Source organism: Polypterus senegalus, chromosome 1, assembly GCF_016835505.1.
Source record: "Polypterus senegalus isolate Bchr_013 chromosome 1, ASM1683550v1, whole genome shotgun sequence".
Lineage (NCBI taxonomy): Eukaryota > Metazoa > Chordata > Cladistia > Polypteriformes > Polypteridae > Polypterus > Polypterus senegalus.
This window is the reverse complement of record NC_053154.1, coordinates 296,418,486-296,430,788: the sequence shown is the minus strand read 5'-3', so window position 1 is coordinate 296,430,788 and position 12,303 is coordinate 296,418,486. Positions and strand designations below refer to the sequence as shown.

Genomic DNA, 12,303 nt, shown 5'->3' with positions numbered 1-12,303 from the left:
TGTAAATGTGCAACGTCTAGAATGGCAGCAACATTGGGTGAGAGAGCGTAGTGAACTTGTCGGACTCCAATGTACTGAAAGTGGTGTACTGGAATCGGCTGATCTGTCGCCCCCCGGGCCACACAGCCAGAGGAGGCTAACATGCAGCAACAGAGCACCACACGTAGCAACAGATGTTTTATGTTGATTTATGTGAGAAGCTACTGCTTTGTGTGGTTTTCAGAAACCAAAGTTTGTTGGAAAAATATTCAACCCTGGGACAAAAGGGGGGAAAAATCAGCCCTAAAAGAATTAAAGAAAACAGCTACTTTGAAAAATCCCTCTAATCTAATTATTTATGATCTTTTCTAAGGGTGCCACCAAATGTGTCCAGACATTTTAAGAATATCTTTGTAGAATAAGCAACACTTGATCTCTTTTCGCACTTGCCTTGCTTTACTCGATCGCATGTCAAAGGCATGGGAACAATTACTTTTCATTTAATCACTCTGCAGAAAGCACAGGGGACTTGTTCAAGGAGCTGTAAGGGTAATAACAAATTTGTCAACATCTGTACATTACATCTTTTTATGTGGTAAATGTATGTCACATATAAGAATTTTCGGCACTGAGAAGACAGACGTCAATCAGAATTAATAAGTGACCAGTTAATTTGTAGTATCGATGACAGTATCGCAATATTTATTTGATTAACTTATTAAATGACAGTTTAAAAAGAGTGGACGACGTAAATGCAGCCATGCAACAGTTCTTTATAAAATTATACACAAACTCAAATGCAAATGTTAAACCGAAGACCTCCTGCCGGATCAAGTAAGAAAGTCAATTGATTTCAATGAATGGCCAGTCAATCATTGCACCGCTACTCAGACTGTCTTCTTTTATTTAGATAGGAAAGAAGGTAAAAAAAAGTATTCAAAATTAACCTCTTCTTGCCTGCATGTCTTATATTCAAATGCAGTCATTCTTACTAAAGCACAAAAATAATGTGTCTGTTTGAAAATGTTCCTTTGCCTTATTCACTAGGATCTGCTGATGCATTAGGGTAAACTAGCATAACTGAAAGTGATACCTTTCAAAAACCATTTTTAAGGAGAAAAGAGGCCAATTTAAAGACACCAAGTGTTGGACTGCAAAGAATAAACTGGTGAGTTCAGCAAAGTCAGTAATAATGTAACATAATTAAAAGCGGATGGATTTCCATGTTAATCCAAGCATTAGTAAGTTGCATTGACTAATTATTCACATACTCTGCAAGTAACTAAACAAAAAAAATGTCAAACTGTCCACTTTCACGAATCACAGCAGCCATGTTTTTTGTATTTTGCATGCATGTAAGCAGTAATTAATCAGCATGCATTAGGGGAATAGCTGGAGGCTGTGTCAGCCAATAATAGTAGCTGGCAGCCATACTCTTAGGCTTTTTATTAGGATTTACTTTAGCATATGTTCCTCTTAAAGGAACTAATAAAGTGATAGAGACAGACGGAGTAAAGACAATGTTTCAGCTGCATTTTGACAATAATAAAAGTGACAATAGAAAAAGGCAGATACATTCAAAAACTGTCTGAAAAGTTTTAGAAATTAGTATTTGCATTTCTGTCGATTTGACAGTTATACATTTAGCTTGGTGAGACGTTAATCATAATGAAACTTACCCAAAATTCTTAGCTGTGCTACTGCTCCGTGTAATCCGAAGAACATCCAAAGGGGACGGGAATTATCCACACACACTTGCATCCCAGCATTCATGCCATTGTGGCTTAAAAGTAGCTCCCCTTCTTGGTTCACTAAAAAGCCAAGGATGTCCCCACTCTGCAGAGGGGTGGGCACACGACACACTGCCCAAAATTCCTTGCGATCCACAAGTGATTCTGGGTTGTATGGCAAGTCGCTAGGCCGGAGCACGCTAGGATCACAAGAGGTCACCCCATAAGACAGGGATCCAGAGCGGGCTGTACTAGACTTATTGACCTTAATAAAAATTGTCTCTCCAATGCGGAGTGGCCTGTTTGTGAACACCAAAGTTCTTTCCTCGCGAGCATGTTCAGACCGAGCTACCGTCTGCTCATCCAATGTCTTGATGTGTGCGCCACGGAGCTGGTGGAAATGGAGGTCGCTGTCCAGGTGCAAGGGTAACAAGTGTGACTGCTGGGCATTAAGTGAGTTCTGAGGGATGGGGCAGGCTGCAGAGGTCAGCTGAAGGTTCTCCTCTTGGAGATTAAGGTCACAGAGGCTGACTGAGAGGCGAGTATCATCAGTTTCTCTTCTCAGTGATGGTCTTCGGACAGCTGTGAAGGACCGGGGGCGAATGCAGTCAGGCGGCACAATCTCACTGTCTGTGGGAACAAACATAAATATAGTTGAAGGCGTTACAGTAGACTTAAATTTGTAGCCAGCATTACAAAAAAAATCGATCAGCCATTAATGATTGAAAAAGGACACAAAGTGTAATGTAAGTCTGTGTATGCAGCCAGAAAGGAAAAAGCATCATACAAAGCAAAATGCACACAAAGTAAACCTTTAGTTATGTGCACATAATAATTATGAAGTTCACAGGCCAGTCAAGTGACTTAGTCAGGGTGGTATAGTGAGACAAGAGGCAATAATGTTTGGGGCCTGGAGTCCACTGCTAACGTACCAGGCAGAGTGGCTCAGTGGTTCATTTGTTGGATTCTAAACCACAAGACTGTCAGATCACTGTCTATGACTAACTCACTGTCACTCTGGCCCAACCACTGACCTATCTCATACTGTAGATATGAAAACCACCGTACTCATACTTGGAATTTGTGTTGGATAAAAGTCATCTAAATAGATGCACTGAAGTAAATTGTTTTTGGTACACATTGTTAATTATTTGAGATATCATACAAGGCATATAATGTATACAGTAAATACTACAACAATCAAACGACGCCAAGTTAACTATTTTGTGTACATAATACCCACTAGTAAAGCTTATCAACATCTTTTTTATTCTGTTTTTCTTGGTAAACATCACAGTAACAACATGTTCAGCTGGGCACACCAAGACTAACTAGCTCATCAATTTCTGCCATCCACTCTTGGGTTGTACCCAGACACCTCCATGGCAGCCGAGACAAATAATCCCTCCAACATGTCATGGGTCTGCCATAGGCCTTCACCCAGTATTTTATGCCTTATACATCTCATGAGGAAGGCCACTTCAGCTGGTTCCTCTTAGTGCAGAGAATCAACAGTTCAACTCTGAGGTCCTCCTATATTCCCAAGTTCCTCATACCATCATGGAGAAGTCCAGAAACCCTCCACTTGAACCTTATTCTGGTTGCATATACTCATGATCTCTTTCTGTCAGTAATTACCCAAAGCCCGTGACCATACATGTTGAGAGGATACAGAGTGACTGAAAATTGATAGCTTCCTCAGTGGACATTCACCACCACAATCCAAAACAACATTAATCTGATTGCTGCCAAAGCACCAACACATTGGCCATTCTCACAATCAGCCCTTTCTTATCTAAACCACACTACATTGCTTACTTTAGATTACAGTTTGATGAAGGTCAAGAAGAAAACATCACCTGCAAATAGTTGAGTTGCAGCAGAGAGCATTAAAATAATGAATTGAAGATAATGGACTTGGTGGAGTTCAATATAACACCAATTAAGCAAAGACAACATGTACCTCACAAATACACAAACTGAATGGCATGCAGCAGCCACCCCTGAACCTCTCACTCATGTAGCATCTTCCACAATATACAGAGAGGTATAAAGTCATAAGCTTTCTTCCAGGTGTGTTAAGCACATACAGACAGGACTGTTAAATTCTTATAACAAATCAAGCTTCTGTGCAAGAATCAAGAGTTGGTCTGCTGTTCCACAGACAGAGCAGAATCTACATTGCTCTTCCTGAAACTGAGGATCAAATATCAAATGAAGTCTCTGTTCCAGTACCCTGGCACAGACTTTCCCAGAAGAGCATGGTATCTTGCTAAATGGACCTAACATTCATTTTTTTTTTCATTTTTAAGGAAGGGCACAAAAACCCAGTTTTGCAGTCCTGAGGCAATATTCCTGCCCCACCATGCAAGGACATAAAGAACATTTAAGGAGCTCTATAACCAAACCACCCAACAATATCCAGTACTTAAAACATTTCTGGGCATATCTCATCCATCCCTGATGCCTTGTCATTATAGAACTTACTAATCATCAGAGCAACCTCAGCCACAGAAAATGACTCAATCAATGCTTTTGCCACTACTTCCTCTGAGGTGGGCCTTTTTCACTAGGTTTACGAGTTTCTCAAACCATCCTTTCCACATGTAAGTAATATCCTTAGTTGATGTCAATGTTTGTCCATCCATTCTGACAATAGTCTTTGAATAATTGTATAGTTTGCTGGAACCTCTTTAACGCTATCCAAAAACTCTCACTTAGGATTGTCTCCAAAAATCTCACGCATTTGCTTTGGTCAAGCAAATCAAAGGACTCTCCCGGTAAAACAGCTTCCTTATTTCTCTTGTCCACCAGCAGGCCCCTGGGTGGCAGCAACAACAGAAGCAAGAAGCCTTTGGTCTTGCGGCTGCCTCCACCAATGATGTCTTCAGTGTGATCCATTTAGACTCTTTCATAGCACAAGCAATTTGTGAAAGTGGACATTGAACTTATTCTGAACAAAAGTATCCACTAGTAGTTCCTAGCACAGCTCACTGCCACTCTCAATCTTTTCGGCATGTTTAGCAGACACACCATAGGTCTGAACGAACTCAAAACCAAGTGGTGATTAGTTGACAGCTCTACACCTCTCTTTACCCAACTGTCTAGAACTTAGGTCTCAGATCAGATGACAAGACTAACACCAGGAACACTTATGAGCAACCATGTGTTCAAAAATGGTGTTCTTTATGAAAAGTCCATATGTAACACATAATCCCATTAACAACACTACTTGGATTCAGATCAGAAGTCTACTCTTTCTCAACACAGCTATTCAAATATCTCTGTCATTCCTCATACGAGCACACAATTGCCCCAACAGAACTACAGGTTCTAACCAGGTAATTTGGGTCAAGCAGCCAGCAGATTCGATCTGGCCTCCACACTCCAAGGCCTGGCTCCAGAACTGGGTCCAAGTATGTTTGTTCAAGGAGAGTGTCTCTTCAATTTAATTAGAACCTTCATGACAGTCAGCTATTGATTGTTCTTGGTGGGACACATTCCCTATTTGCCATAGATAAACTCTAACAGGAGCACACATCTCTACACAACATGGCTCAAAAGATCACTGAGGTACATAAGCCCCGACCCTGTCCCCACACACTCCCATGCCAAGGTCTCAATCCCAGTAGGGGGATCAGTAAAGTTGTGATATATAATAAAAATCAATAATTCTCAAACAGTTTAAAGAGTTATACAGCTTTATGTTCATACTGCTAACTTTTAAAGGAGTAGGAATAAGACAGAAATGAGTTGACTGAGGAATATCGTAAAATGATTACTCTTGTCTAAACCAGGAGACACCAATGTCCCACAAACCCCAGTTACTGGAACCTACAACGTCTCATTCTAACACCCTAAGGAGTGGAGCTGAAGAAAAACACGCAAATAGGCTGAGCTAAATGAATCGTTCTTGGAGCAGAGATGTCACCATTGTTGTCCTTCATTGGCTTGTGACGTTCTTGCAACTGACTTTTTATAGGTTCAACATTGAGCTCTCCCATAATCAACACTGTGATTCCGAGGCGGAATATACACAATTACTTTGTAAGCATAATGGAGACTATGAAAGGGGGCAACTGTAAAGATTGATTTCACAATTTATATGAACAATGCGTTCCTAAAGGGGAATAAATAAAAATGCTCTCAGTGCTCAATATTTTAGGTACTATTTAGGTACAAAACAACTCATCAACGTAAATAACTTCTGCTATGCTGAAAGTGAGTAAAGTTAACAAAAATCAAGTGACATATAGGATGCAAGGCTAATCATCTTGCCTCATATATCTATAGCTGTCACACCTAGCGTAGCAATACCATGAAAGTTGAGTAGCCAATTTTTTAAAAAATACTGTAAATCTGAGAGCTAAAAAAATGTCACAAATTTGTGTGCACTTCACTCTGCTCTGCAAAATAAAGATTGATTAATTTATGGTATATGAATAAGGGATTAAATTACTGTAAAAGGTGCTTAGTGAACACTGCATGATATACAGTAAAATATACCATATTGTATACATAATATTAATTTTGACTTTGACATATCTCAATGTACATGTTTCAGTACAAAAAACAACAATACAGAGGCAAGTTGTCACTGACTGACAGGGTGGCCATTGACGTCTAGTTCACAGTGAGCTGCATTTGAAAAGCAGAAATGTGTTGCATACTTTTTGATGAAGTGTAAATATAGCTCAGGAGGAGTGCAGAGTGTAATAATCCCAGAGTGACATACTGTAGTACTGTATCTTCTTTCCAAGTGCTGGTTTTTAACTTGCCTAAAAATAGAGCAAAACAACTGTACTGGATGGAGTAAATAGCAAGGGGAAGTAAAGATGGTAGGAAAATATATGTAACAGTGCACTCCATGAAAAGTCTTATTATTAAATAATTCATGGTAAAAATGACACCTTTCTGTTTTCTGATTTTAGAGGATTTAACAAAAAATCTGCCCTGAGTTTCTAGCTTCTGTTATGGTCTAAAATTAGCCTAAGTGAAAGTTATCATGTGAAGAATGAAACCTTAGAGCCCTGCAAATGACGGAAGAGCCAATGCGGGTAATGGGAATATTGATGGATAGATATCATGTGAACATATAGTACAGCCCATTCATTTCAGAATACTCAATGATTGCTGTTCAGGCTGGGAAAGGTAAAAAAACAAGTGTGTGTAAAGATATAGATATATATTTATATTTGTTTGTGTGTGTGTGTGTGACTGTGTACTGTGTATATGTATGCCCATCTAGTTGCTTCATTTTGGAATTGGATTTGAAAAAGCAAAGCTAATGTATGTAATGCAAAACCTGCAATGCATTTTATTACTACACGTATTACAAAATACATTCCAATAGATGTTGCACTGCAAACGTTAACATTGAATACGCTGATGTCTACTTTGACTACTTAGATTTCAATCTGCCTTACACAAGCAGCACAGCTAGTATATATACATACACATTCACTGAGCAAGTTCTTATCCACTATGTTAATACGGGGTAAGGCCTTCATTTTCTCTCAAAACGCCTCAGTTTTTCATGGCATGGATTCCACTAGATGTTGGAAATATTCCTTTGAGATTCTGGTCCATGTTTGCATTACTGCATCACACAATTTCTGCAGATTTGTCAGCTGCACATTAATGCTGTGAATCTCCTGTTCTACCATATCCCAAATATGTTCTGTTTGATTCAGGTCCAGTGAATGGGAAGGCCACTGAAAAACGCTGAAGTCATTGATTTGTTATGAAATCAGTTTAAGATGACTTTTGCTTCTGTAGACATTAGAAGATAGGTAAATTGTTGCCATGAAGGGATTCAAATGGTCAGCAACAGTACTCTGATAGGTTGTGGTATTCAAACAATGATTGACTGGTATTAACAGGCCCAAAGTGTGCCAAGAAAACATCCCCACACCATTATACCATCACCAAGTAGTCTGGACTGTTCACACACAGCACACTGAGTCCATGGATTCATGCTGCTAGCGCCACTTTCTGACCCTACCATCTCTGTGCCTCAGCAGAAATCGAGATTCATTAGGCCAAGTTTTTCTAGTCTGCCCACTTCGGTCTCAGCTTTCAGTTCTTTGCTGGAACCTGATGTAGTCTTCTGCTGTTATAGACAATCCACATCAGGATTCGGTGGTTTGCGCATTCTGAGATGTTTTCCTGCTCACTATGTTTGTACAGAGTGGTTATCTGAGTCACCATATATTTTCCATCAGCTCGACCCAGTCTGACAATTCTTCTCTGCACTCTAACATCAAAATGGCATTTCTGTCAGCAAAACTGCCACTCCCTGAATGTTTTTTCGTTTCTCGCACGATTCTGAGTAAATTATGGAGACTGTTGTGTGTGAAGTTCCCAAGAACTCAGCAGTTCCAAAAATACTTAAAGCAGCCCATCTGGCATCAACAATCATTCAACAGTTGAAATCACTAACATCATGTTTTTTCCCCATTCTGGTGTTTGTAAACATTAACCGAAGCTCCTCATCTGTAGCTGCACTGTGTTATACACCAGTAACGGCATAATGCATGATAACGTGCAGTGAATACACTTGACTTGAGCATTCATAGCTTCCATACTCTTTCTCTGTACGTTTAGTATTCGTTTGCTCAGAGGTTGATACACTTGCTTCTTCCTGAGCAGCTCTTCTTTTCTCCACCCTAGCTGCCCGTTTCTTCTGCATCTTTTCGCATTAAAACTGATTAAGTCAGTGTTTGTGCTGCAATTACTTACTTAGTACGTTTTCTTTAATTTTTCACTTAAGCTTGCACTTAAGTCTTCAATCTGCTTCAAGAATGATTTAAGATATGAAGAGGTAGGGGAAGTGATGGTGAAGGTGGTAGGGAATGAGAACAGTGCCCATATGCATGCACTGCACGGCTACCTTGCTGCCCGCTGCCGAGAGTTGATACTGTAATAAAATAAAATAAAAATAAAAAGAGGAATAACCTTGGAGGTCAATCACCTCCCTGAAAGCGGACAGTAGATGTCACGGAATATATGTGTACCAAATTTCAGGCCAATAGGTCAAACGGTTTGCGAGCTACAGGCGATTTAAAGTCCCGGACAGACAAACTGACAGCCATGTTAGCATATTATATAAGAAGATTCTGCTGCTACCACATGTCCATCATTTTAAAGAAAAGAGACTCAGGATGGGCACAGAAAAACTACATTTATTTGGGACAGACACAACCATTTTTCATTATGAAATCTGCCCCCAAACATTTTACAGCACCCTGTTTAAAGCAATTCGTACTGTCATAATGTAAGCCTGGCTAGGATAAGCCTTTCATACACAGTAGAAGAGTGGGATTGAACCTATATCTTGAAAATATATATACGGTAAAATGACATATATATAAACTGGAATATAGTCGAGTTCAGTCTAATACTTTTTCAGAATCAGCCCATTTGTCATAGTTACTGTATATAGCCTTTGTTTGTGTTCTAAGAGTTCTTTTTATGAGACTTATATGATGTTAAAAGTCAAACTGGTGTGTCTCAGGAATGAATGAACTATCCATGCTTGCAACATGACAATTCACTTAAACCCTTTCCCTGCCATTACAAATAAAATTAGTATTCTGTAGTTTGCTGCAATGTATGTCTGAGAGGCGATGTCTGTCTGCTTCAGAGTGAGAAATGGGCCATACTCTCCAATTATAATTAATCTTAGCAGCTGGAATCTATCAAAATTTCTGTTTTGTACATTGTAGCAGAACTGGGCACCAGACCATCACATTCAACCAGAAGTTCAGTAGAAAGCCTAACAGTTTGGTAGAGCAGAAAAGTACTTTTGCGTCATGCTGTAAAGTGTCCTGCACAGAGTGACTGAAATCGAGACACTGAAACAGTAGTAAAGCACTGTGATATGACAGAATAGTAAAAGATATTTATCCCAAAATGCTAAAGGATGAGATGTACTGGTAGAGTAAAACAGTGAAACCTGTGGTGTCTGAATGCAAATGTGAATTCAGCAGTATCATTACTGATTCTGTCAATACACCTTTATCTAAGATCTACAGCGCCATAAATGTCACTTATCTACTAACCGTTAGCTTTATGATCCTCTCTATGCTGGGCAAACAGGAAGAAAGATAAAACTGCACAGTGCTTAGCAGTAACAGGCTAGCAGGCATTCATTGTACTAGAAGCTCATAAAATAAATGTGGACATTTTTGATATTTTATTAGTTTTTTTTTTAGTTTTGTCTTTTTTGGTATTAAATCTAGAAGAGATTCAAGAATGGGCACAATGAGTGTAGCATATTTTTACGGAGATATATATATAAACAAGATCATTTTATAATTGATCCCAATTAATTTGTTCAGCTTATTATAAAAAAGGCTGAGTCTGAAAGTAAGTGCATGAGAAACACCTGAATCAAGACATATGGCATTAATACTGACACTGAACACTTGACTGCTTTCACATTTGTTGAAGAATGCTGACTAGGAAGTGATGCCTGAAAATACAAGCCACTTATGGTAGAAGTGTGAGTTGTCCATGAAACAGAGAAACTTTGACAAAGCAGTTGCCTGAGATCTGATCAAAGATAAGGTGTACGCTCTAATGGTGTGTTGTGTCAATTATGAAAGCAGTGGAAGGCTAAAATGTTTGTAGGAAAACTTTTGAGGTAAACAGGCATCATAAAAATGAAAACAACTGTATAAACTGTGTTAATATGTCATTTTTGGAGTAAAATATGGCAGACTGATTTCAAGTCCATGTAAACTATTTCATTATTTTTCAACTCCCCCCTTTTGTGCACAAATCCAGAAAGAGCTATGATTATACCAAACCTGAGCGGGATGCCACCACGACATGTGGGACATGGGACATGCCTTACCATAACCAATTAGGACTTTCCAATTATCCTGGAATATCAGGTAGATAAAGAGAGACAATGAAACTTTAAAATGGCACACTAAATGGGTCAGCAATCCAAATCAGGCCCCTGGTCTGGAAACAGAAGCGCTAACCAGGGGGCCACAATGCCAATTCTAATTGTCATTTTTTCCAGATACAGCAATGTATAAACAAGTGGCATGTTTTCAACTTAAAATGTACATTATACTCAAATTTCCTTGGGTAAATTTCATATAGAATTAAAAGTGCTTTTCCATCTTTCTTCCTTATAGAGTATGTGGTCTGGATTACACACATCATGCATCAGCAGGTTACCTGTGCCATGCCCCAGTAATCTACAGTATGTGACTAGTGCCCTGAGTTAGTGAGGTTGCAGCTGTAACCACTGAGCCATCTTGCTGCCCCTAAGTTAAAAACTTTGGAGCTAAAACAAAATTGTCTGGATGCCTTCCAAAAATGTAAGCAATATTGCAATTTTGTCAAAATAAAGAAATAATCGTTACAAACTGAAAATTACTTGCCAACGAGGAGACCCAAAATAGGTACTACCCTCTGGAGTGATTAGTTGTGTGGTATGTGGCTTCTGGCCGTAATGCCTGGCTGTCTGTTACTCCTAGCAGAAGAGTTCTTGCAATCTTTACAAGCATTTTGTTCCTAAACAGGGGATCAGATTTGCTTTGTCTCAAGCCAGAAACAATCAAATGACAATTGCAAAGGCTCCATGCTTTGTTAAATCCCATACGCATAAACATAAAAAAGCTAGAAAAATCAGTTGAAGGATGGAAGATTGATTTGCTATTTCACAAAGGGACTGTCTGTTACAGTTCTCAGCTATGGTTATTCCTCAGCAATCCATTCCAGCATGTCAACTGTACTCATTTTTTATTGTTTCACATCTTATGTAAATGTCAGCTAACCCCATAACACCCTCCACACAATAAATAACTGAAAATCTTTAAAGGCACAACATTTCTTTTTTAAAAGTTTATGGAAAAAGAATGATGAGAATAATTTGAGTGACAGTAGGGTGGTGAGCCACACCGCAAGGTTTCTTTCCTCCCATCCAGGGGTTGATCTGGACCACTGCCTGGACTGGATGCCAAGAAGTTTTCTTGGGCTGGAATGTCAAAGTTGGTCTAGTAGACCAACATCTGTTACACTATGGATCATGTAAAGTCTGGACTTGGGTCATGCCAAGTCGTTAATTACAATAGTAGTGAATGAGAAAGGGTCATGATTGATGGCAAAACTCCAAGTGGGCCCAAACACACACTACCCCCACTCCAAAAGGCAACGTTTGGCAGGAATTATGCAACGGGGAACCCACGATAATTGGCAGCAGTTCCACAAGGGGGAGGGATCACTTTGATGATGCACCACAGCCATTGAGGGTCTTAAAAACATGTTAAAGGCAAAATTGGGTTGTGAGAAACAAAAGTTAAAGAACCACTGGTCTAGACCATTGTCCAGTCAGGACACCAAGGAGTCGTCCACTGGTTGTAGGAAACCACACCCTGGACTAGACACTGAACGTTACTGGTTTAGCTTAGTCCTCCATGCTCGTTGGAAGCAGCTATAGGTTGCTGTTGTACTCCAACCACAATTATGGGCTTGCCTTCCAAGGCCTTTTTTAAGTAACCAAGAAGTACCTCCACTGCCCCAGAAGTCTTCCAGGATCCTTCTTTAAAAAGGCGTCTTAGTTGGGATGGAAGAA

At 39.5% G+C, this 12,303-nt stretch overlaps 1 protein-coding gene across 2 annotated transcripts in view; it reads right to left on the bottom strand.

The window, feature by feature from the left end:
- neurl1aa (neuralized E3 ubiquitin protein ligase 1Aa) overlaps positions 1 to 12,303 on the bottom strand; it is a 372,269-nt gene that overhangs the window by 38,630 nt on the left and 321,336 nt on the right. For both annotated transcript variants that reach the window (XM_039776568.1, XM_039776577.1), the window contains exon 4: positions 1,659 to 2,339. In XM_039776568.1, coding sequence (XP_039632502.1) covers positions 1,659 to 2,339 — 681 coding nt within the window. The remainder of the gene's footprint in view (positions 1 to 1,658; positions 2,340 to 12,303) is intronic.